The sequence below is a fragment of the Euprymna scolopes genome, chromosome 19 (genome assembly GCF_053919585.1).
Source record: "Euprymna scolopes isolate OS-2025 chromosome 19, ASM5391958v1, whole genome shotgun sequence".
NCBI classification, from domain to species: Eukaryota; Metazoa; Mollusca; class Cephalopoda; order Sepiida; family Sepiolidae; genus Euprymna; species Euprymna scolopes.
The window spans coordinates 144,890,699-144,914,247 of record NC_136500.1 but is presented as its reverse complement, the minus strand read 5'-3'; the positions used below and the strand labels follow the sequence as shown (position 1 = coordinate 144,914,247).

Below are 23,549 nucleotides of genomic sequence, written 5' to 3'. Positions count from 1 at the left end.
TATGACCCCCCCCCCCCAAATTGCTTTAATTTTTGTAAACAATAAATTTATTTTAACACAATTTTGAATCAGATCATTTCATTTTTTCCCAAAATTTCTTTCAGGGTGTGAATCGGAGGCAGATGTTGTTTTTGTTGTTGACACGTCTCGCTACATTCCACGCAGACTGTTGAAGCAGGTGAAACGCATGTTACGTCGGACGGTCAAACGATTATCTTTCAAGAGCAAAAACATGAGGGTTGGCCTTGTCTCATTTGATGGTCAAGCGAGAGTCAGGTTGGATTTGGAGAATGGAGAAGTAAAACGCAACGTCCTGGCTGCTATTTCATCTTTGAGGTAGGAACCAATGTTTTAATTCACGACAGAAACCGACAGACTTTCCTTATGATTACTCATGAGTCAAAACCCACTCGAGGATAAAGGTGAATAAGACAAATGGATTGTAGGTTGAATGATGAAGAATATTATAAAAAGATTGAAAATGGTTAATAGAATGGACAGAGTTTGATGACTTATGGAAATAGTTTATACCAAGTACTTGTTGACATTGGATTTGAAGATGACCATGTTGTAGTCTGCAGGGAATCAGTCCATATTAATGTGTTTCCTCAATGGGAAGTTCTTTGAAAGGTCAAAAGTCACTTGAAGATAAGGATTGATGAATGGATGGATTGTCAGTTGAATTATGAGGATGGTTTTTTATTTTTTGACATTACACCTGAAGTTAACCATGTAATTTGAAGGGAAGCATTCCCATGGTAATATGTTTAACGAACAGGATCTTGAAAATAAGTTTGTTCATGAAAATTCTGTTCAATATTTTCAGTTGGGGTAGAAGACGAGTTCTTGTTGTAAATGTCTGATATAGTGGAAACAATTTCTACTACAGATGCTGGGACACATTAAAAATAAATTGCAATCATTTGATCGGTGTAATTAGTGATAAGAATACTGTTTAAACTTAAGCGTAACAAACCAATGGAAATGCTATTTCAAATGTAAGCAAAACCTGCTATAAGAGTAAAGATCCACAATATAACCCATGCCTCACTGCATCCGTAGCATCACTAATTGCTTTTATTCTGGGAGAGTTCCATCTGTGAAAAGGGAAGACAATCATGGGGAGCTGAAATGAAATATATAAAAACAAGTGAAGCATGCATGGTCCTCCATGAGTGCACAGTGAACAAGGCATAAAAAAAATGACTAAGTTCAGCAATTGCCCCCCCTTCCCTCATTTAGCCCCAAAAGTCCCCAGGGGACGTCAAATCCTGGTGAAAATGAACAAACGGTGCAGTTTAAGGCCTTAACATATGTAAATTTGAGTTTTGCACCATGCAAAAAAAAATAATGACTAAGTCCATCATTTGTCCCCCCCCATTTAGCTCCAAAAGTTCCCAAGGCTTTAACCAATTTAAATTTGAGTTCAGCACCATGCAAAACTGCTAAATAGACATACACATAAAATTTTGGACAAATATGGTAAAAAAGTCCCAAAAATGGAGTGTTTTTATTAACCCTAAAAGAGCCCCTGGTGCACACCTAAGAGTTATCATGAAGTATAGACAAACAAAATTATATAGAAATCAGTTAGTTACAACTTTTCAGAAAGTTTTATAAAAATCCAAAGCATCATTTTTTTTAATAAGCACAAAAGTATCAATTTTAGCCATTCTAACTCGAAGGCACCCTAGGGGGGCAACCGGAGTTTTCCCAGAAAATCTGTTTTGTTACTTTTTACTCGTATCATGTTTAATGTTTGTGCAAAATTTTTTAAAATTCCAACGTGTAGTTATTGAGAAAAGCACGAACAAGCGAACAGACGGGTGCATTTACAGGTCTATCCTTCTTTTGTTGAAGGACCAAAGAACAATAACCAAAATGGAAATGTCTTAAAAGAGCATGTAAGAAAACTGTATACATAAGAAAGGGAAGCTTCTTTTACAAGTCCAAGTTAGGGCTAGAGTTATTGTTAATTACTGTTTTATTTTGTATTGATTTTATAACAAGTTTCGCAAGCGCGACAATACATTCGATCAGTGTTTTCTATTGTTACAGATGGACCTCACATAAAATAAAAACAATTAATAGTGTTCAAACTATCGTTCCATTTTGCCGGGGATGCTATAATGCAGAAGTGCCAAATTATTTTATACATTAGATGATATTCAATTAGATTTATGTTTGGTTTTTGCTTTCATTTTGTTTTTAAAAGTAACATTTAAAATCTTGCAGAAATTCCATGGTGTTTTCTATATCAAACCATATAAATTATCGTTGAACATAAAATTCCTTTTGGAATAATAAATGACTGTTAGAGTTAATACTATTAGGAAGAAATGACTCTTTTGCCATAAAAATAATTGTCGTTGTCAGGTAAATGTTTTAGTTAAGTCTTATATCGAAATGCCTCTGATAAGTATCAAAAATCAATAATTGAAAAAATTTGATTAAATAAGAAACAGTCTGACTTGGACCACCGTTAACACTCTTATACAACCTAACATCACTCATGCATTTTAGAAGTTTTATCATCGCACAAGCAAAAGGACCCAGCATATAACATCAAGAGTGCTTTGATAAGACAGGGGCACGTTCTAATTAATACTTCACTTTTGCATTTTAAACTTTAATTCAAACTATTATCCTGTATATTGCCAAGGTTGCTGGAAAAATGGTGGGATCCTTCTACCGCTCCAGTAGATATCTCACTCCTGATGCAATTCTCTACCTATATAAAAGCAAGGTACGGCCAACGATGGAATACTGTTGCCACATCTGGGCAGGAGCTGCTAGAAGCAGCTTATCCTGCCTTGACAGAGTTCAAAATAGACTTTATAGCTTAGTGGGGGGATGCCCTTTTCTCTTCCTTTGCAACCTCTTTCCCACAAAAGTGACGTTGCGAGCCTGTCTCTGCTTTATCGTTATTTTCATGGTAAGTGCTCAGCTGGACTTCAATCTATGGTCCCCCCTCGTCAAACTTTCACGAAAAACACTCGTCTAGCCAAAACCACTATCAATCATTTCCAACACTCTTTATCTGTGCCTAAACCTAAATACAGATTCCATGAACAAAGATTCCTTCTTAGAACTGCATGCCTGTGGAACTCTCTTCCGATTGCCTTCTTTCCAACTGACTACAATCTGATTGTCTTCAAGTCCAATGTAAACAAGTTCTTGATGAACCGTCCCTCTAAGTAATCCAATTTACAAAATTCCCACTACTTATGTTTACTAGCTATAATCACATTGACTAATGTATACCCATTATCTCTTATTCTCGAGTGGCGTCAGGGCCTTAATAAATGGTGATTCCTGCGTAAAAAAAGAAAAGAGGCGCAGTTTTTCCCTTCTGCACCAGAATACTGTAGGTTTACACCAACAGATGGCACATAAAATTTATTTGGTTTATGCTATTAGCCATTACCTTATATAACTATAGAACTCCATTACAGCACATTATTCCGTAATATTAAAACATTACATTTATTCCTAGGAACGCCATCTTCATCATTATCATAACCTTCAGAAGAAGTAGCTCAAATTTTACCCCTTCTTACCTAAGACCTATTACGACACCATTCTATACTGCATGCATGTATACTTTTTTCTACTTTCCTGAGTCTACTCGATCATTAACTGACTAATGAATTAATACATATCACCTACTGTTAACGCTTTACCCCTACACAAATAATTATTTCTCACTCTTTTCATCCCTCAAAATCTCATTGGCTCCGATCTACATATTCGGACATTCAAAACATCATTCAAAAACAAACACTCAGATTACCACAAGCATGGCTTCCCTGAACAGAATTATTACATATTAAATACCCCGATTACCAGTATTATTTTCATTATTATCACATCACTATGAAACAAATTACTTGATTTATTGCTTATTTCTCGGGTTGTTAACCAACTGGAGTTTCATATTCATATTTTCGTTGCTGTTTAAATTTACTTCATTTACAGTAACAAAGAATTATTATATTTTATTTTAGTAACTCCAATCTTGCCAACTAAAATAGCTTGCCTTGAACTTTACCCTGAACCATACTCTGAAAAATACCCTGAACCTTCCAGCAAATTTTGTGACAACCCCACTCCCAGGCACAAAATAGAGTGTCTATTCTGAAAGCCATTTTTAACACAAGGAGGTTGGGAGTTGGCAAGCGACAAAAACAACAACAGTCGTATTTTAAATTTTTAAGCGGGGCAGGAGTGCGTGGTACTACCAGGCAACATCGGTTAATGGACCCTGCTAGTAAATAAACAGGGCTCTATGGACAAATTTCTCTTTAGTTGACCTTTGACAACTAAATATTTTCGTTTACTAGCCAAATAGAAAAGTTACTGGCCAACACCAACGTGATTTTTGGAATATGACATCTTCGTTCTGTGATGATTATGTATATAATAAAGTTTTTTCTGTATTTTTTAAGGAGTGTGATTCTAAATATACAACAAATTTATGTTATGTTTTTTTGTTTTCAGTTAGAAAGTTATTTTAGGGAGCATACTATGGACACAATTTTCGATTTAAAAATTGAAATATTTCAGATTTGCATGAAATTTTAGTAATAGTCATTAGATATCAATTAAGCCATATTCCCTGAATTTAAATATTTTATGTAAACCGCTGCAGACAAGGTATGAAGCTACTTCCTGTAAGGAACTAATTAGAACGCAAGATGATTATCGTCAAGAAGGAGATATGCCAAGAGTGCTGCAAAGAAAATGAGTTCTCTCTACCATGACAGAAAATTACTCACAATTGAGAGTATTGTGTATCTCAACAAAGCCAATATTCATCCATGCATAGAGTATTGTTCCCACATCTAGGCTGGTGCATCTACCATTCGTCTCTCCCGTTTAAACGACTATCTATGGCAACACATCAAAGGCCGTAAATGATGATGTTCTCTCTGATTCTCTCTCCTCTGATCTTGAGCACGTGGTACAGTGGGGGAAGAGGTGGCTGGTTACCTTTAATGCATCTAAGACCAAGCTCCTATCTCTACATCATAAACGCTCTGCCATATCTGGGCAGGAGCTGCTAAAAGCAGCCTATCCTGCCTTGACAGAGTACAAAATAGACTTCGTGGCTTGGTGGGGGATTCCCTTTTCTCTACCCTGCAACCTCTTTCCCACAGAAGAGACGCAGCGAGCCTGTCTTTGTTCTATCGTTATTTCCATGGCAAGTGCTCGTCTGAGCTCCATTCTCTGGTCCCCCTTCACCAATCTTTTTCCAAAAAACACCTGACTAGCTGAAACCACCGTCAATAATTTTCCCCACTCCTTATCTGTGCTTAAATCAAAACGTAGATTCGATGAACAAAGCTTCTTTCTTAGAACTGCATGCCTGTGGAACTCTGTTCTGCTTGTCTGTTTCCCTCCCAACTTCAATCTGGATGTCTTCAAGTCCAACGTAAACAAACTCCTGACATTCCGCCCCCTTAAGTAAGACACTCTATCAAAACCCCCAATACTAATGATTATTACAATACTATCCCATTGATTACTGTACACACAATAACTCTTATCCCCGAGTGGCCATTGGGCCTTGATAAGTGGTGAACTCCATGTACAAAAAAAAAAAAATAGTCTCCAATCTCATCACAGCAATGTTGCATTCCTGTGCCTATTTTACAAGTACTTTAATGGAATATTCTCTGATGAACTCATTGCACGTGTGTCCCCCACAACGTAAATACCTCCCAACTAACCCATGATCCCATCCCTTAACAGTTGAAGTTCCTAAATGCCGGAAAGTCTTCTACTTTAATTGTTCCTTCCCTTGAACTGCTAGACTTCAGAATTCCCTATCGCTCTCCTGTTTCCCTGATTGCACTAACATGCACAAGTTTAAATGTAATGTGAACAGGCATCTTGCTATTCATCTCCTGTAGACATGATCCCAAATATTGATCTCTTATGTCCAAGTGGCAATATGCCTAGTCTGATGTGATTAATGGTAAAAAAAAACAAAAAAAAAACATGTTGATTTAAATTATTATTGGTGATGATGATGATGTTAAAAAGGCAAAAACAAAAACAATTTTCATCTACAAAACTACTAAACCAAACACTATGAATAAATATTTAAATATATAAGATTGAAGCACAAAACTTTCTAAAAAAAATTATTGGATTCGGCATTAAATAATCCAAAAAGGGTTGATATGCCGTAAAACAAAACAAGCAAACTAACCATCATGAATGAAAGATAAAAAGAATTTTAAGCATTTTTCCAAAATTACTGGATTTGGCATAAAATAATTTGAAAAGGGTTGATATACCATAAAATAAACCAATCAACCGACCTAACTTACACATGATTTGCCGACCAATTAGCATTGCATCTTATGGTATAACGTTACACACACGTTTACACACATAAACCCAACACATTGTAGCAGAGTAAGTCGCAAAGAACATAGGACAAGTAATAACTCGATTCCTTTTTTGTAACAACGACATTTATTTCCCTATTCTCCTGCCACGCGTGACTTCTCATTATGGCCGTAACATCACCCATCTCTCTAATGTGATCGTCTTCTCTGATGTCCTCCCTCTCCTTTTTATAGCGTTTCATTTTTCTTACTGGGACGTCATTTAGCACAATACTCGATAGAAATAGATGGATTCATGTAAGGACTTCATTCACCGTCATGGAATTTCTATTTGAATGTTTGTATTTGAAGCCGTTTTCTTTTTATATGAATTTTCTGACTCGTTTCTTTTAATTTTTAGACCAGGCAAAACTAATCCAAACCCAGGCAATGCTCTCCGTCTCACTAATCAACGCATATTTGATAAGAAACTTGGTGATCGCACTGATGTGCCGAACTATCTCGTCCTTGTCACAAAGAGTGCACGTGATTTAGCAATGATGGTGGATCAAGCGCGTCACCTCAAGATGAAAGGAACGAGAATCATTTCTATTGGTGAGTCAGATGAATTTTTATATTCATTTCTAGAATAAACATTTCTTCTATAAAGCATAACATCTTTTAACCTTTCTGGAATTGTGCTTCGGCAAATATTCTTTCCGGTTCAGAGATAGGGTGAGAATGAGGTTTGCCAACATTCAATACAAACTTTAATTTATCTGTGTTCAAAATCAAAATATCAACTCTACATTCGCCAATTCACGATCGTCCTTATCAATGCATAAAGCAACGAAAGTATTAATACATCAAATATAATTAAAACAAAATAAATGAGCAAAACTTAAAATAAACATTAGTGCAAACGAAATATTTTAACTTTGTATAAACAAACAAACTGTTTTGAAAACATGTTAAGATGCAAATATGAGGTGCCTTCAATTGGTTGCCAGACTTTTTTGTACAGGCATTTTTAAATTGTCGTAGACTCTTGAAAATTCAGTATGTAATTGCTATACATCTTATGAGATGACTGACCAATTTTTATGATTTCAGGTTCAAATGAACAGCTACAGCAGGAATTGGAATACACCCTACTAAAGACTGATTGTCACAACTTGGTGAATTTCAAAAATGTAATTTAGATGTGAGGACACTTTAGAAGAAATATAGGCAATAAAATTCTGTTTTAAATATGAAAAAAATGCCACAAAAACGTATGAAATACTTCAGACTGCGTTTAGACCAGCTTGCATGAATCAAGTATTAGTTTTTGAGTGGCATAAGAGATTCAAGGAAGGTAGGGAGTCTGTGAGAGATGATGAGAGCTGTGGGAGGAATAAGGAAGTTAGAACACTAGAATTGATTGGCCAAATACAGAATTTCATGGATAAGGACTGTCGTGTGTCTATAGAGACAATAAGTGCACAGTTTGATTTCAGTACAGGAATTGTATACACAATTATCGCGAGGAACTGAATATACAAAAGAATTGCGTGAATGCACCAGTCCACAACTGCATCTTTGTCACAGATTATTTGACCTCACCCTCCCTATAGTCCAGACTTACTCCCTTTGACTTTTGGTTATTCCTTAAGCTCAATGAAAACCTTACAGGCTGTCGTTATGAGACAATTTAGGAGATGAAAGAGGCTGTGACAAGGGTCCTTGACACACTCACACAAGAGGACTGCTATGGAACCTTCCGGAAGTTGTTCTACGGTACCAGTGCATTGCAGCTGAAGAAGATTACTTCAAAGGGGACTAGAGTCTTATAAATAAAAGTGCCCATACGACAAACATGTGAAAATTTATTGAAGACATCATGAAAAGTGCTGGTGTCTTACGCAACCACGGGAGAATTATTAAAAAATAAAATGCCTGTCGTTAGAATTCAAAAATGTGCAACGTGTTTATGAAACAGAGTGTCAAGTTGTTCCAATTTTCGTATTAAGTCAGATTCATGCCAATTTGATACAATGTTATTGTCACTGTAACGTTCCACGGGGAACCAACATGTTATAGCCTGAGTCGCAAAGTAGAACAAGCCGCGCATGTGTGGTCCCCCTCTGGTGCTGCATGTGAGATGACGCCACAAAAAATAGTGAAAAAATGATGAATGCGAGAAGTGCGAAGGGCCAACGTTGCCTTCATATTTTCGCCAAGTTTCAGAAAAATCTAATGGCTGGAGCAAAAGTTATGGGGTAAAAAGTGCCATATTTTTGTAATTTGGGGGCATCTGTGACCCCTTTTGAGCTCCTGGGAACGCCGAATTCCAGTGAAAACAGACAAACGATGCAGTGTCACGCCTAAAGACGTATATTTGAATTCAGCACCATGGAAAACTACTATATAGGTATACATATCAAGTTCTTGAGTAATATGAAAAAAAAGCTCCAAAAAGGCATGTTTTTTTAGCCCTAAAAAGTCACAAACGGATGCGAACCAGAATTTTGCCAGGGTCAGCCATACTGAATTTATATTAAGAACAATGACCTCCACATTTTGGCCAAGTATCATGAAAATCTAATGGATGGATCAAATTCTATGGGGCAAAAAGTGTCATTTTTGGCCATTTTGACCTTTTTTGAGACCTTGGGGACGCCGAATCCCAGTGTAAATGGATAACGGTGCAGTTTCAGGCCTTAACACATGTATATTTGAGTTGACCACCGTGAAAAACCACTATATAGTCGGACATATCAAGGTTTTGTTGAGAAATACGAAAAAAAAGCCACAAAAAGAGGCGGTTTTAGCATTGAACGTCCCTGGGGACGCGAACCAGAATTTTGCCAGGGTCACCCATACGTGATTTATATTAAGAACAATATGCTCCATATTTTGGCCAAGTTTTTAAAAAATCTAATTGATGGATCAAAAGTTATTGGGCAAAATGTGTCATTTTTGTCCATTTGGGGGCATTTTTGATCTCTTTTGAGCCCCTGAGGACACAAGGGGAAATTTTGTAAAAAAGATTTTTTTACTATGCACATTTATTGAATGAAATACAATTTGTGGCAAAATTTCAGGAAAAATTAATGGACGGTTATCTGGCAATAGTCCGGACTAACGGATGCACGGAAGCATGGACGCCACTGAAAGCATAGGTCCCTCTCCAATAAATCGGGGAACCAAAAAGAACAGACAAAGAACTTGAACTTTTCTCATTGTACAACGTTTATTTCCTCTTTCTCTCATTACTGCTGGATTGTCTCTCATGTGATCGTCTTCTCAAGCATCATCCATGTCTCTAACGTGATCTCGGATGTTCTTCATCATCTCTAACATGATCTTTTAAAAATCTTTATTATCTTCCAATGACGTCATTTCGCATGCATTTGCATACGCGTGTGTCCTCGCTATGTTACATCACAACGTTTCGATTGATGTAACCTCTGACTTTCTTCCGGTGGTTCTTATTAGTGAGTGATAAAAAGCATATTTGTGTTATTTTATCTGGCAAACCATCATCGTCGTTAGAATTCAAAATACGTGATGTGTTTATGAAATAAGAAAAAGCATCAAGCTATTTCCATTGTTGTAGTAATGTGGGTCTGTAATAATGAGGGGGCAATCCCAATATTTTCCCCTATTCCAATGCAATTCCTGAATCCGATTCTGATTCCTTATAAATCTATAAATATTTAACTAAAGTTGCTATATTTCCCCCAATTATCTTAAAAACGTGTTAAATGTGCACATATTTTCTACAAACCTAAAAATATACTCGTGGGGGATGATCTACAGATATTAGCATCGTTGGTTGGTTGGTTGATTGGTTGATTTTGTTTTACGGCATATCAACCCTTTTCAGGTTATTTAATGCCGAATCCAGTGATTTTGAAGAACCATTTTTTAAATAGAATATATATATATATATATATATATATATATATATATATAGTTTTTTTTTTTTTTTTTTCAAGTCGGTTTCTATTTAACCCATAGTTGGGACTCTTACAGGTACTACCACTCTGGGCCAGAGTGGACCTGGGAGCAATGGGTGGCTCCACACTCCCCAAAGCCCGCAAGCTGGAGCTTCACCATCGGATATAGTTTAAGGTCATATGCAGGACCTAGCGTTATTAGTAGTTTCAAATCAATAAATACTTTTATTTTTACTACCAGCAGTGAAAGGTTTTTTATACAAAATCAAAGAAAAAATGATAATTAAAGAAATCGTTTTTTGGTATCGGAAAATATGTACAAATTTTTCCAATACTGATACCGATACCCCAAAAGGTTCCAATTTTTCCGATTTCGGATTCCGATTAATCGCCTTAACACTAGTCTGTACCAATTTGCTATAATGTTTCAGAATTTTTTAGATGAGGATTGATAGTATATAATATTTGGATTGATTGGATTACTGTTCTCATCTTGGTTGTTTTTCTCACGTTTCGATTGTGCATGGCAGGATTTTTTCAATCACTACAATAATACCTGTTACATTTAAAATTTGAAGCCGTTTTCGTAACTTCTTTTATTCTTTGTTGGCGCAGCTCTGACCGGTACGACAGCATCAACTGCCACTGACCTCAGTGAAATTGTTTCCTTGCCAGTAGAAAAAAACAAATACCTCATTCCCAACAACACGGAAGATCATGAAATCTTCGACATCATTGAAAACCTCGTTGAAGTGGTTTGTTACGGTAGGTGCACTCGTTAATAATTAGCGTGGACATTGTTTTGTTGCGTTTTATTTTTTAGAGTAAAGATCGCACAGATAAGAGGCATGAACGAGGGCTTCACATCAGCCAGTTTGTCGTTTTTCAACCGAGTTTTCTTCATAAACATTGGATTTTGATTGTGTTGTCGCATACATTATGTATCTCCAACCCGAATTCTGTGTAAACCTAATTCGTTTTCCCTATTTACGGTGCTCGGTACTATATCATTCTGAGGGAGGTGGATTCATATTTATTTCTACACTAGCAAGGCGACCTGACATTGCCCGGGATTGAATGATGATCAACGAATATTTCACACTCCAATATTTTTATTGTCATCAAAATTCGTGAAATCGCACAGGAGGAAGTTTTACGTACCTCCATGCAGTAACTTAGTCCAAAATATGTTACTCCACATTGCGCTGTAGAGAAGCTACTGTTTCTTTTATAAAATTATTTTATATAAACTTCTTTCGAGTAAGCAAAAAAAAAAAAAAAAAAAAAAAACAAGGCAAATTTACATGCGGGGTTTAAACTTACAGACAAATTATGCAAACAAAAAACACGTAAATTTTCAAGTCATAAAATTCTTTGCAGTTAATGAAAAAAATTTAAAAAATTATGTGTGGAGTTTTAACCTACAGACGTCATGAAAAAACAAAACAAAACAAAAAAAAACACGCTATCAACTTACCCACAGTAGAATTTTCACAGCCCATTGTTCTATCATTGTTGCTAAGCAACAACATGGAAAACCGATGATAGATAAATTAAAATAACGGTTTACATTATTGATTATCGATAATTATCGGGGGTATTCTGAGACAGAACTTAAATAAGATCACTCCCAGACTTATACACTAAAGTTCTGTAAATTTTAAAGAAAATCTGTTTAGCCATTTCGGAGTCTATAAGGTAAGAACTCACGCACGCACACAAAATTGCGTTTGTATAATTGTAGAGATTAAATATTTTCTTTCCTTCAGTGATTCATATTTTTTAAAAACTTTTATTCATCCTAAACAAAATATTTTGTCAACGAGGTATAAGGGGCTGTTGTGATTAGGGGCCAGATTTATAGGAGGCATTCTAAGTAGGTAAATGTCTAATAAGATATTTGTTCACATTACGTTTCAATTTCTGCATGTTCTTACAGTCCAAAAATCATGGAGCAAGGATAGAATTCCAAAACCGAGCAGTCCAAAGAGGGAAGCTATCAGAATAGAAAGATTTCCAGCATCTTGGGACCCCTACAGTGAAGGGATGGGATTGGAGCAGTTGCAGATGTAGTAAGCTCATCCTTCTGTTATTGGAATCATGAATGGCTTGCACTCATAATGAGAGCAGCTTTGGATCGCTGTGATTGGTCAGCCAGTTTTGGCAACATGGTGAATTTGTTGGAAAGCGCTAATCCGACCGCATGACATTCTGTTGAAGTTCCTGCAAAACAACGGATGCCATATCTCAGAGATAGGACAAGCATTTGAGCGTAGCAAACCGTGCACAATTCTCATTTTCCTTACTTTGTCTTTTAGTCCCCACGTTCCGTGAGCGATGTTTCTGACAAAAGGGGGAGAATTGCTGTTTTCTGTGTCGGAATCTATTTCATATTGCACTTATCATTGGCTAGATTTTGGACTAAAATTAGTTTTTTTATAGCTCACTAGATCAAGTGGTTTCATGTCTTGTCTGGGGCAATTTCTATATTAAAAAAAGTTTGTTTTTTTGTGTTAAACAGCATTGTGACATTGTTAGAAATTTAATATTAAATGTACATGTTTCTTCTTTGATCTAAATTGAACATTTTTTATTTTACCTTTACAGAAAAGGCTTGTTTGTACAGCCCTTGCCACAATGGTGGCACCTGCATGCCAGATGATAGAACCTATGTCTGCCAATGTCCTCCTGGTTTTGCTGGTCGACACTGTGAGACAGGTAAGTATAATTTATAGGGAGATCCACCGTTTCCCAGGATTGAATGATGATTAACGAATATTCCACACTCCTATATTTTTTTATTGTCATCGACATCTGTGAAATCGCCCGGGAGGAAGCTTCACATGCCTCCATGCAGTAACTTTGTCCAAAATATATGTTTTTCTACATTGCATTCTAGAGAATCTACTGTTTCTTTTATAAAATTATTTTATATAAACTTTCTTCCAGTTAATGACAAAAAAAAAACATTAAGACATTTACGTGTAGGCGTCAACCTACAGATCACATCATACAAAAAAAAACAAAAAAAAAAAAACAAAAAAAAAAAACACACACACACGCTCAACTTACCCACAGTAGAATTTTTACAGCCTGTTTTTCTATAATTTCTGCGAAGCGACAACATGGAAAAAATGGCTTTACCGATGACAGATAAATTAAAATAACGGTTTCAATTATTGGTAATTATCGGGGGTATTCTAAGACAAAACTTAATCAAGATCACTCCTAGCCTTATACACTAAAGTTCTGTAAATTTTAAAGAAAATTTGTTCAGCCATTTCGGAGTCTATAAAGAACAAACTCACATGCATACACACAAAGTTGCATTTATATAATTTTTGTGTGTATGTATATATATATATATATATATATATATATATATATATATATATATATACACATGATAGTTTTTTGTTTATATCCGTTAGAAGCGCTGAATGAAATTTGAAGAATAAAACATGTATAAATACATTTGAAGCAAAAATTGCAACGCGAAATTTTATTTTTTTTATAAATCAATGGGTGTTTATTTTTAAAGAAATATATTTCGGAGTAAGACTCCTTTGTCAATCTTTTTTTCCTCTTCTTCCTCGACATAATGTAGTGGAAGGTAGTTCGATGAAGAGTCCACGTGATGTTGTTAACTGAGGGGGTTTTATGAAGCCGGATAGGTGACACGTGGTCGCGCATTTTGAAAATCTGGGTAGTTTTTTTTTTGTTTATATCCATTAGAAGCGCTGAGTGAAATTTGAAGAATAAAACATGTATAAATACATTTGAAGCCAAAGGAGTCTTACTCCGAAATATATTACTTTAAAAATAAACACCTGTTTATTTATTTTTTTTTTAAATTGCGCGTTGAAGGTTTGGCTTCAAATGTATTTATACATGTTTTATTCTTCAAATTTAACTCAGCGCTTCTAACGGATATAAACAAAAAAACTACCCCGATTTTCAAAATGCGCGACCACGCGTCACCTATCCGGCTTCATAAAACCCCCTCAGTTAACAACATTATGTGGACTCTTCATCGAACTATCTTCCACTACATTATGTCGAGGAAGAAGAGGAAAAAAAAAGATTGACAAAGGAGCCTTACTCCGAAATATATTTCTTTAAAAATAAACACCAGTTTATTTAAAAAAAATTTCGCGTTGCAGTTTTTGCTTCAAATGTATTTATACATGTTTTATTCTTTATATATATATATATATATATATATATATATATATATATATATAAATATTATAAGATCTATTTCCTATTTTGTTTTATCGAGCTTTTACATCTGGCTGAGGTAATCTTATAAATATTATTTCTTTAATATTATAATATACTTTAATTTTACTATCTTGGATCATTTTGCTAAATTTAATTGTAATTTTTATTTTATATATATATATATATATATATATATTATTTTTTCAATAATGAGTTAGCTCTCTATTACTTTCTTTTTTTTTTTTGATGATTTATTACAGACGCCATAATCAATCACATTGACGTACCCATTCTTTTTAGAACACCAAAGTTAAACAACATGTAGCCAGACCAGTATCAGATGGGTAACCATTTGAGAATACCAGGCGATGTATGCAGGAGGGTCAAAGTCCTCCTGCATACATCGCCTGGTATTCTCATTGACCTCCAGCTCTATTGACCTTGTCCTGTTGCTGAAATAAAGCTGGTTGGTATAAGAGAGTGAGGTTACCTCTGCGCAAACTAGCTTCACTTAAAACTCCCAGCGTGTGTCATTCATCATCTCCAGGATGATCAACTGATCTTCGTTGTTCTGGCGGACGAATTTTCTTTTTCATTCACTTTAACATTTTTTGATTCTGAGGACAGAAACTTCAGGGAGACTCTGTACACTACCACTGGCAAACATTACCTGCAAGTTATTCAACAAGCTCTTTCTTCTAACATGTGACCCAGCACCACTAATCAGAGCCTTTTTCTATCCCTTATCTCCCTTTTCTTTCTGTTTTCCTCCTCCGCTCTCTCTATATATATCACAGAAAACAAACAATACCAATCATTTTCTAAGCTTTTCATTTTATTCTTTTCACAGAATGCAACCAGGAAGCCGACCTGATTTTCTTGTTGGATTCCTCTGGAAGTGTATCAAAAGATGAATTCCGGAAAATGAAAGAATTTATTATTTCTCTCTCTGAGAAATTCTCCATCGGTTACAGCAAGACAAGAATCGGTGCTGCCACATACAGCTCGTCCGCATTCCTTGGATTCAACTTGAATGCATTCAACTCTGCTAGCATGCTTCGCAATGCGATGTCATCTCTTCCGTATATCTACGGCAACACCAATACTGCAGCTGGTCTGAAATTGGTCCGGACCAGAATGCTGCACTACAAAGCTGGTGACCGACCACAAAGCCAGAACTTTGGTAAGAAATTAACTGGAATTTCTTTTAATTTCCGATGCATCCACATAATTTTTTTTTTTTTTTTTGACATTTCACCCCAAATAAGGCACAGGGCTACTTATTCATGAGGGGCTACTATTTAGGACCAGATTTTCAGGGATACTATTTATGGAGTTGGGAATGAGATGTCTGTTCACATTACACTTGAATTTCTGCATGTCAGTACAGTCAGGGAAGCAAGGGAATTCCAAAGTACAGCAGTCCGAGGGGAAAAGCTATTCAAGTAGAAGGCTTTACGGCATCTAGGGATTTTTACAGTGTAGGGGTGGTGGAATTTTGCTGCTTGTCGGATTTGTCAGGGATATTGTCGTTGAGGGGGTACTAGTTCTCGGAGTTCGTCAGAGCGCTTACCATTGATATATTTGTAAAACAGACACAAGAATGCTATGTTTCGGCGATGGGACAGAGGTTAGAGTTTAGTTGATAGTTCAGGACCTATTAGGTTGGCGACTCGTTTTTTTTTTTTTTAACCCTATCTAGGAGCGAGAGACCAGTGGCAAATACAACAGCCCAGATGTAGCAATAATACCATGTATGGGCGAACCATTGCCTTATAGAGATCTCGGGTGTAAGTAGCCTTTTAGCACGGTAGAGAGAACCCATCTTCCTCACAGCAACCTTAGCAAGTGTCTCAATGTATTTGTTCCAATTCATGTTGTCTGTGAATGTTAATTCTAGGGGCTTGAGGAAAGTACTTTCAGGCAGTGTATCGTTAGCCATGACAATCAATGGTTGTGAAGATCTACCAGATTTTTATAAGTTATAGGAGAGGGCACTACACATTTATTTGGATTACTCTACTTGCCCTTGATTCTTATCTTATAGTGTTGAATATTTAACAATGAGGTATCAACTGTCGTTTTTTTTATTCTTTGGTTTGAATTGACCAAGGATTGAATTGCAATCTCCCAGCCCATTAGCACACATTATGTAACCACTATGCTAAATGGGCTAATTTCCTTTCATGCTTAAATTTTTAACAGATTAATTAGACATAATATCTATTCATATTTCTCTTCAGCAAATCGTTTAACATATAAAGATATCTTGTAAGATTTTAAGAATTGGACCTAAATAGTATTCAAGCTGACATATCAAACTTTGATTCTGACTAGCCAATTTCCAATTGTTATTATTGTACTATTTTATAGGCATAACATATAAAGATATTTTATCAGGTTTTGAAAGTTGAACCTAAGTAGCATTAAGGTTAACACATCAAACTTTAACTAGCCAATTTCCATTTGTTGTCGTTATACTATGTTATTGGCATGACATAAAAAATATCTTGTCACATTTTAAAAATTAGACCCAAGTTTTAAGTTGACATATCAAACTTTGATTCTGACGAGTGAATATTCAGTTGTTATTGTTGTACCATGTTGTTGAATACATACTTTGTAACATTTTATTTAAAAAATGGATGTAGTTCTGCTTGAACAACTGATATGAAAACATTTTCCAATTATAACTGAAAATCGAAATCAGCAAAGTATGTGTAATTGAAGAAAAACAAGTAAAATTTTATTTCTTTTTCTTTATAAGTTTTAAAATGTGTACACACAAAAATTTGAAAACTAAAATGATTTTACTGCATCACAGGTAAGACGAAGTATTTCACTAGATTATTTTTGTTGAGATAGCTGGCAATTTCTTGTTTTATCATGGATTAAAACAACTTGCTCACGACGCAATGAGAGACTGATTGGTACTGAGATGCAGAAGGTCGATCTCCAGCATTTTTAGTTTCATTTCGTTGTTTAACGGCATATCAACCTTTTTGGGTTATTTGATGCCGAGTTCAGCAATTTTGGAAAAATGTTTTTATGTTTCAAGTTGTTAATATCTTCAAATATTTATTCATTGTGTTTGGTTTGGTTGTTTTGTAAGGGGGAGGGGAAAAAGGAAAAGGGGGAAGGAAAGGGGGTAAAAAGTGATTTTGGTTTTGCAGAACACAATAATTTTTGCAAAGCGGAAAAGAAAAACCAAAAACATCAATGTTATGTTCATTTTATCTCAGGAAGTCAATATCTTCAGACAGCCTGATCTAGTAGCACCAGCCAGCATTTTTAAATACTGGACACATTAATGAGGTTTTCCAATCAATGATATAATAGATTTGTATGGATAGGAGCTAGTTCCAATTGCAGTTTTTTAATCACTTTGACTGGAATATTACTAACGGGTCACGAAAAATTACTTGAGAATAAGGATTGAGATGGATAGATCGTCAGTTGAATGATGAAGAATATTATGAGAAGGTTGAAAATAATGATTGGAATGAAGAATATTTTATTACTTATGAAATGAAAAATCAAGTACTTATTTCAAATAGTTTTTAGTTAAAATAAAATTTCATTTTCTCTTTATTTGTGTTTTCTTCTTTGAATATTCTGCTATGTTTGATATCGATTTTAAATGATTGTTTTTTCTTTTCGTTTCAGTAATTATTCTCACAAATGGTAAATCGAACATCGACAGTGAATTAACGATTGCCGAAGCGAACGAACTAAAGAAACATGCGCATGTTTATGCCGTTGCCATTGGCAGCTTTGATGATAAAGAAATCAAAGAGATTGCAAGTGCACCCGCTGCTCTAAATGCCTTCACCGTTCCTGACTACGAATCTTTGTTTCAGATTACAGACAAAGTTATTGGTACAGTTTGCAAAAGTGAGTTGGCCTTACTTTTTAGTTTGTAGAGAACGAGGATTGTCGCTTTTTAGTGGGGTGAGAGGCTTGTTGAGTGAATATCCATTCCATAGGCCTCATTTGATAAAAAGAAAAATGGGTTACTGTTAGTTTGGTTATAAAGACAAACTTCGCCATTAAAATTTAAATCCATTTTATTCATACAGTTCCTTGAGCAGAATACATGGTGCCTTTAATAAGTTCCCAAACTTTTTTTTTTTTGCGCAGTCATTTAATATTGTCATAGACTCAGTATATAATTGCTATACATCTTATGAAATGACTGACCAATTTTTATGATTCCACACCTACAGCAGAAATTGGAATACACTCTACTAAAGCTTGATTGTCACAGCTGGTGAATTTCAAAAATGCAATCTGGACATCGGCAGAATGATATGCAATAAAATGCTGTTTAAAACTTGGAAAAAATGTTACAGAAACGTATGAAATGTTAATATTATCATAGACTCTTGAAAATTCAGTATGTTATTGCGATATATTTTATAAGATGAGTGACCAATTTTTATGATTCCATGACTGTTTTTTTTAATCATCTTGCATGAATCAAGCATCAGTTTTTGAGTGGCATAAGAGATGCAAGGAAAGTAGGAAATCTGTGAGGGATTATGAGAGGTGTGGCAGGAATAAGAAAGTCAGAACACCAGAGTTGATTGGCCAAATAAAGAATTTCATGGATAAGGACTACCGTGTGTCTATAGAGACAATAAGTGCACAGTTTGATGTCATTGTGGGAATTGTATGCACAATTATTCATGCAGAACTGAAGATACAGATGATTTACGTGAATTTAGTCTGAAAAGTGCTCAGAGAATGCCAGAAAGATGTTGTCACGAAAGCAAGGAGATGATTGAACCGATAAATTCAGATCTCACATTCTTGATGCTCTGGTTAACTGCGATGGAAGACCCAGAGACAAAGTTTCCATTGGAAACATCCTGGCTCTCCCAGACCCAAGAAGGCCAGGCAGAGCAAATCCACCCAGAAACTTATGATGATCCCTTTTTTTTTGATAGTACAAACATGACCTACATGCACTGGGTTCCCACTAGACAGTCAACAAGGAATATTATGTTGAGGTTTTAAGGGGGTTCAGGAAGAGGTTCCGTCCGAAGAGGCCAGCACTCTTCAAATTGCGTGAATGCATTAGTCCGCAACTCCATCCTCGTCACAGACTATTTGACCAAGATGGGCATCAAAACAGTTCCTCATCCTCCTTATTGTTCAGACCTTGCTCCCTGAGACTTTTGGTTATTCCCTAAGCTCAAGATAAACCTTACAGGCTATCATTATGAGACAATTAAGGAGATGCAAGAGGATGTGACGAGGGTTATTGATACACTCACACAAGAGGACTTCCATGGGGCCTTCCAGAAGTTGTTGGAACGGTACAACAAATGCATTGAAGCCGGAGGAGATTACTTTGAAAGGGACTAGAGTTTCATGCATGTACTATCAATAAAAGAGACCATATGAAAAAAGTCTGGAAACTTATTGAAGGTACTCATACTTTGACTTCTCATTAACATTTCAGTTATCTTAAAGGTTAGTAGGTATAAATAGATTTATATTTTACTTTTTATGAAAATTGTTTTGTTTAACTTTTCCAGTGTGTCTTTGCATGAAGACAATTTTTGAATAAATAAAATTACGAAAAATGGACTACAAGAGTTAATATTTATTATTTTTCAGCTTTCAACCCATGTGATGAATCACCTTGCCAGAATGGTGCCGTTTGTATACCAGAAATTACAACATACACATGCGAATGTCGATTGGGATATGCTGGCAAAATGTGTGAAAGACGTAAGTTTAATATTTCTCGGAGACTTTAGATGCATCCATGCATTTCTGTATGAGGCTCTGTCGATCCATTTGTAATACTATAAAGTGGACCTGAGTCACTAAGTGCTGAGAGGAAGGGGGGGCAATAGACAATAGGAAGTCTCTTACAATAAACAAAGAGATGGGAAGTAGCAAACAATGAATGTGTAAGTATTTTTAGATCGAGCCTTTTAGATTTGACAATGACAATAGAAACCCACAGAACAGATAAAACAGGGAAGGGCAGTTTCCGGTAGTCGGGGTGGGGGGACTTCTGATACTGACACAGAGGAGACAGTTGACAACTAGATGTCGGTTATGGCGGATAGGAGCTGATAGCGACAACGGTTGGACAGTTTTTAGAGTTGATTGCGAAACAGAAATAGAGAATTGTGACTGACAGACAAACGTAACATCGACAAGTTCAAAAATATGTTCCGCGACTTATTTTACTTCCACTTTGTGACCCGCGTGCGTTCCGTCGGCAGCTGCCAGTGTGAACCAAAAGATGATGACAGGCCAATGAGAACGATGAAGGGATGAAGGTAGTAAACCACGGCACACAACTATGGGGTCGGCGGCTGGTCAAGGGAAGACCACGTGCTGTCACACATTTTTGAATAAGACATTCATTCATATTCTACAAAAACACTCATATAAAAAAAAATCTATATATTTTTCTCAGTCTATCCGTCTTTTTGTCGATTCCACTATTACTTGTAAACTACTGGATTAATCTGGCTGAACCTTGTATGGACCTTTGTTATGATAAGGTGCAGCAAACTATGTATTATGATATCCGTTCAATGCACATTTAGAGGCATTAATATTTAATGCAAAAATGAGCACAAATTTAACCATATTCAATAGTTAATTTGGCATAAATTATTTATTTTAAGTTAAAGGGCTATAACTTTTGCCCATTTTAATGGGCTAAAAGTCTATATACAGGATGGTTGGAAAATTGGGATTATATTGCCTATGTGTCTATAGGTCGAGAAATGCTTTCTTTCTGAGTTATAGGCAATTGCAACAAATATTGATCAGCATTCTTAGGCAAGCTGTAGTATTTGTTAGCCTCCCTCTAATATTCACGAGGTTTACTATACAGGAGTTAAATGGAGTCATTCAACCATAGTGTAGGCTGTAAAGTGGAAAGATTCAGTTCCCGAAGTGGATGACTTTGTAGATTGTATTCCCTTTCATTCTGTAAGTGTCGTAGCCTCAGACAGCACCTTGCTTTGATGCTCCAGGTTTGCCAGCCCTGCCACCATTTGTCCTGTTACCATATCGTTGGAGTAGCTGACTTTCTGACCGCATCCTATCCCGTTTGGACAAGTCACTGAAAAATCGCAGAATTTTGCGACTGATCAAAGTCGTGCCATGAAGTCCATAATCGATTCCCCCTCCTTCTGCCTTATGGAGTGGAATTCTTGCCAGTACACTTCTTTGTGTGGGCTTCTTAAAAATAAGTGGAGATTAGTTACCTCCCTTGATATAACACTTTGCCACTCTAAAGTAAAAAAAAAATGACCTTTTAATAACATAAATTTTGATTAGTAATTGCTTATATTTTTCTTTCCTTCACAGGTTGCAATCCTAACAAAGATGTTGCCTTTATTTTGGACGCCTCTAGCAGCATTGGAGTGGAGAATTTTAAACGTATTCTCAAGTTTATTGGCAGCTTGGTGCATGATTTATCCCACAAGAATAGCAAAATGAGATATTCTTTGATTACTTTCAGTACCAAGGGTACTCTAGTCTTCAGCTTTGGCCGCTTCCTTGATGCGAAACTAATAAAAGAGGTCATCGAACAGACAGCATATACGCCAGGATCCACAAACATCGCCGCCGGTTTACGTAATGCTGCAGATGCATTTTCTAATGGTTATGGTTCCAGACCCAACGCTGATAATTTTGCCATTTTCATCACAGACGGCTATGCTAATATTGACGCTCATCTCACCGTTTCGACAGCTGAAGCTCTTAAAGCTAAAGTCAAGAAGGTCATTGGCATAGGTATTGGTCTCGACAACACAGACGAACTGGCCGCCATTGCTTCTGGAGAGATGAACGTGTTTGTGGCCGAGAACTTTTTGAAGTTATCAGAATTTGAGACAAACGTCTTGGCTGCCATTTGCGCCGGAGATGAAAAAGAAGAAGCATTTTACTCGGTGCCGCGGGAAGGAGGGAGAGAACCGTATAAAATAAATGTCGCCTAAAATGGCAGAAGATTTGTTCTGCCTTGCGCTTGATCAGTGATCAGCGCTGGGTTTCATGGAAAATGTCTTCCTTCCTATTTCAGGTGGTGAGCAAATAAGATAATCGGAAGTGAAATAGAAAAGCAAATGTCACCCGTCTGCTCAAACATGTTTTTCTTTTTCTTGCTTTTTTTTTCTTGGGGAAATTGCTGCCATTTTTGAATGCTACTAAGGTTCATTTCAAACCGACTGATCCCACGGGTTGGGTTGGACTATAAAACTTGTGCCACGCATAATCTACACACTGTATCTCGTGTCTGTTTTATCACTCTGCTATCAAGACCATCATTGGTTCATTGAATTCCTGATTCTTGTGGGCTCATTCATATTTGGCATCGGACTAAATCCAAACAGGAAGGCATTGTACATAGATCATCATTTTATTTTATTTCTTTTTTGTTTTCTGTTTTTTTTTGTTTTGTTTTTTAATATGGCTTTCAGAGTTTTGTAGAAATATTTCAAATAATTATGATGCAATACTAAGAAGGATGATTCAATTAATAAAATAATTATGTCTTAAAAAAAAGAAAAAGAAGCAAAAAAACAGTTTTGCATCAACCACTGCCAATTCTATATAAAATCAAAATTTGTTTCATGATGTTTTTTTTTAATTAGGAAAATAAAATATTTACAATAATTACTGAAACTCTTTCTCGTGAATATCTTTGTTCCAATTCTGTTTGATTTGTCTCCAAAAAGTAAAAGAATGTTGTCTTGCTGTTATTGTTGCCCTCAGTCAAGGAGGACATGAAAATTGTTTTTTTGTCTTTATTTTTGCTGTTAAAGAATGCGCTGAAAGAAGGAGACAACAGCAGAGTTTTTATTTGAAATTTGTCTTATGACATTTTACTTCTGATAAACATTATCTGCACAGGAATTTAAATTCCTTACCAAACAAGATCTTACATGCATGATTGATTGCTAAAAACAATACCCGGTAACTGAAATCTCACTTCAAATCCTTCCCATGCTATATAAACCAATCAGATCCTTCTAACCTTGTATGTGTCTGCAAGTGACCTATT

General features: G+C 35.9%; 1 protein-coding gene across 1 annotated transcript in view; it reads left to right on the top strand.

Moving 5' to 3' along the window:
• Positions 1 to 23,170, top strand: part of LOC145240384 (uncharacterized) — a 569,837-nt gene extending 546,667 nt beyond the window's left edge. The window contains exons 111-118 of the mRNA XM_080103965.1: positions 105 to 336; positions 6,760 to 6,953; positions 10,898 to 11,047; positions 12,890 to 13,000; positions 15,357 to 15,689; positions 18,173 to 18,400; positions 20,132 to 20,245; positions 21,854 to 23,170. Of these exons, the coding sequence (XP_079960091.1) occupies positions 105 to 336; positions 6,760 to 6,953; positions 10,898 to 11,047; positions 12,890 to 13,000; positions 15,357 to 15,689; positions 18,173 to 18,400; positions 20,132 to 20,245; positions 21,854 to 22,485 (1,994 nt within the window). The 3' untranslated portion in view covers positions 22,486 to 23,170. The remainder of the gene's footprint in view (positions 1 to 104; positions 337 to 6,759; positions 6,954 to 10,897; positions 11,048 to 12,889; positions 13,001 to 15,356; positions 15,690 to 18,172; positions 18,401 to 20,131; positions 20,246 to 21,853) is intronic.
• Positions 23,171 to 23,549: the final 379 nt, after the last annotated feature.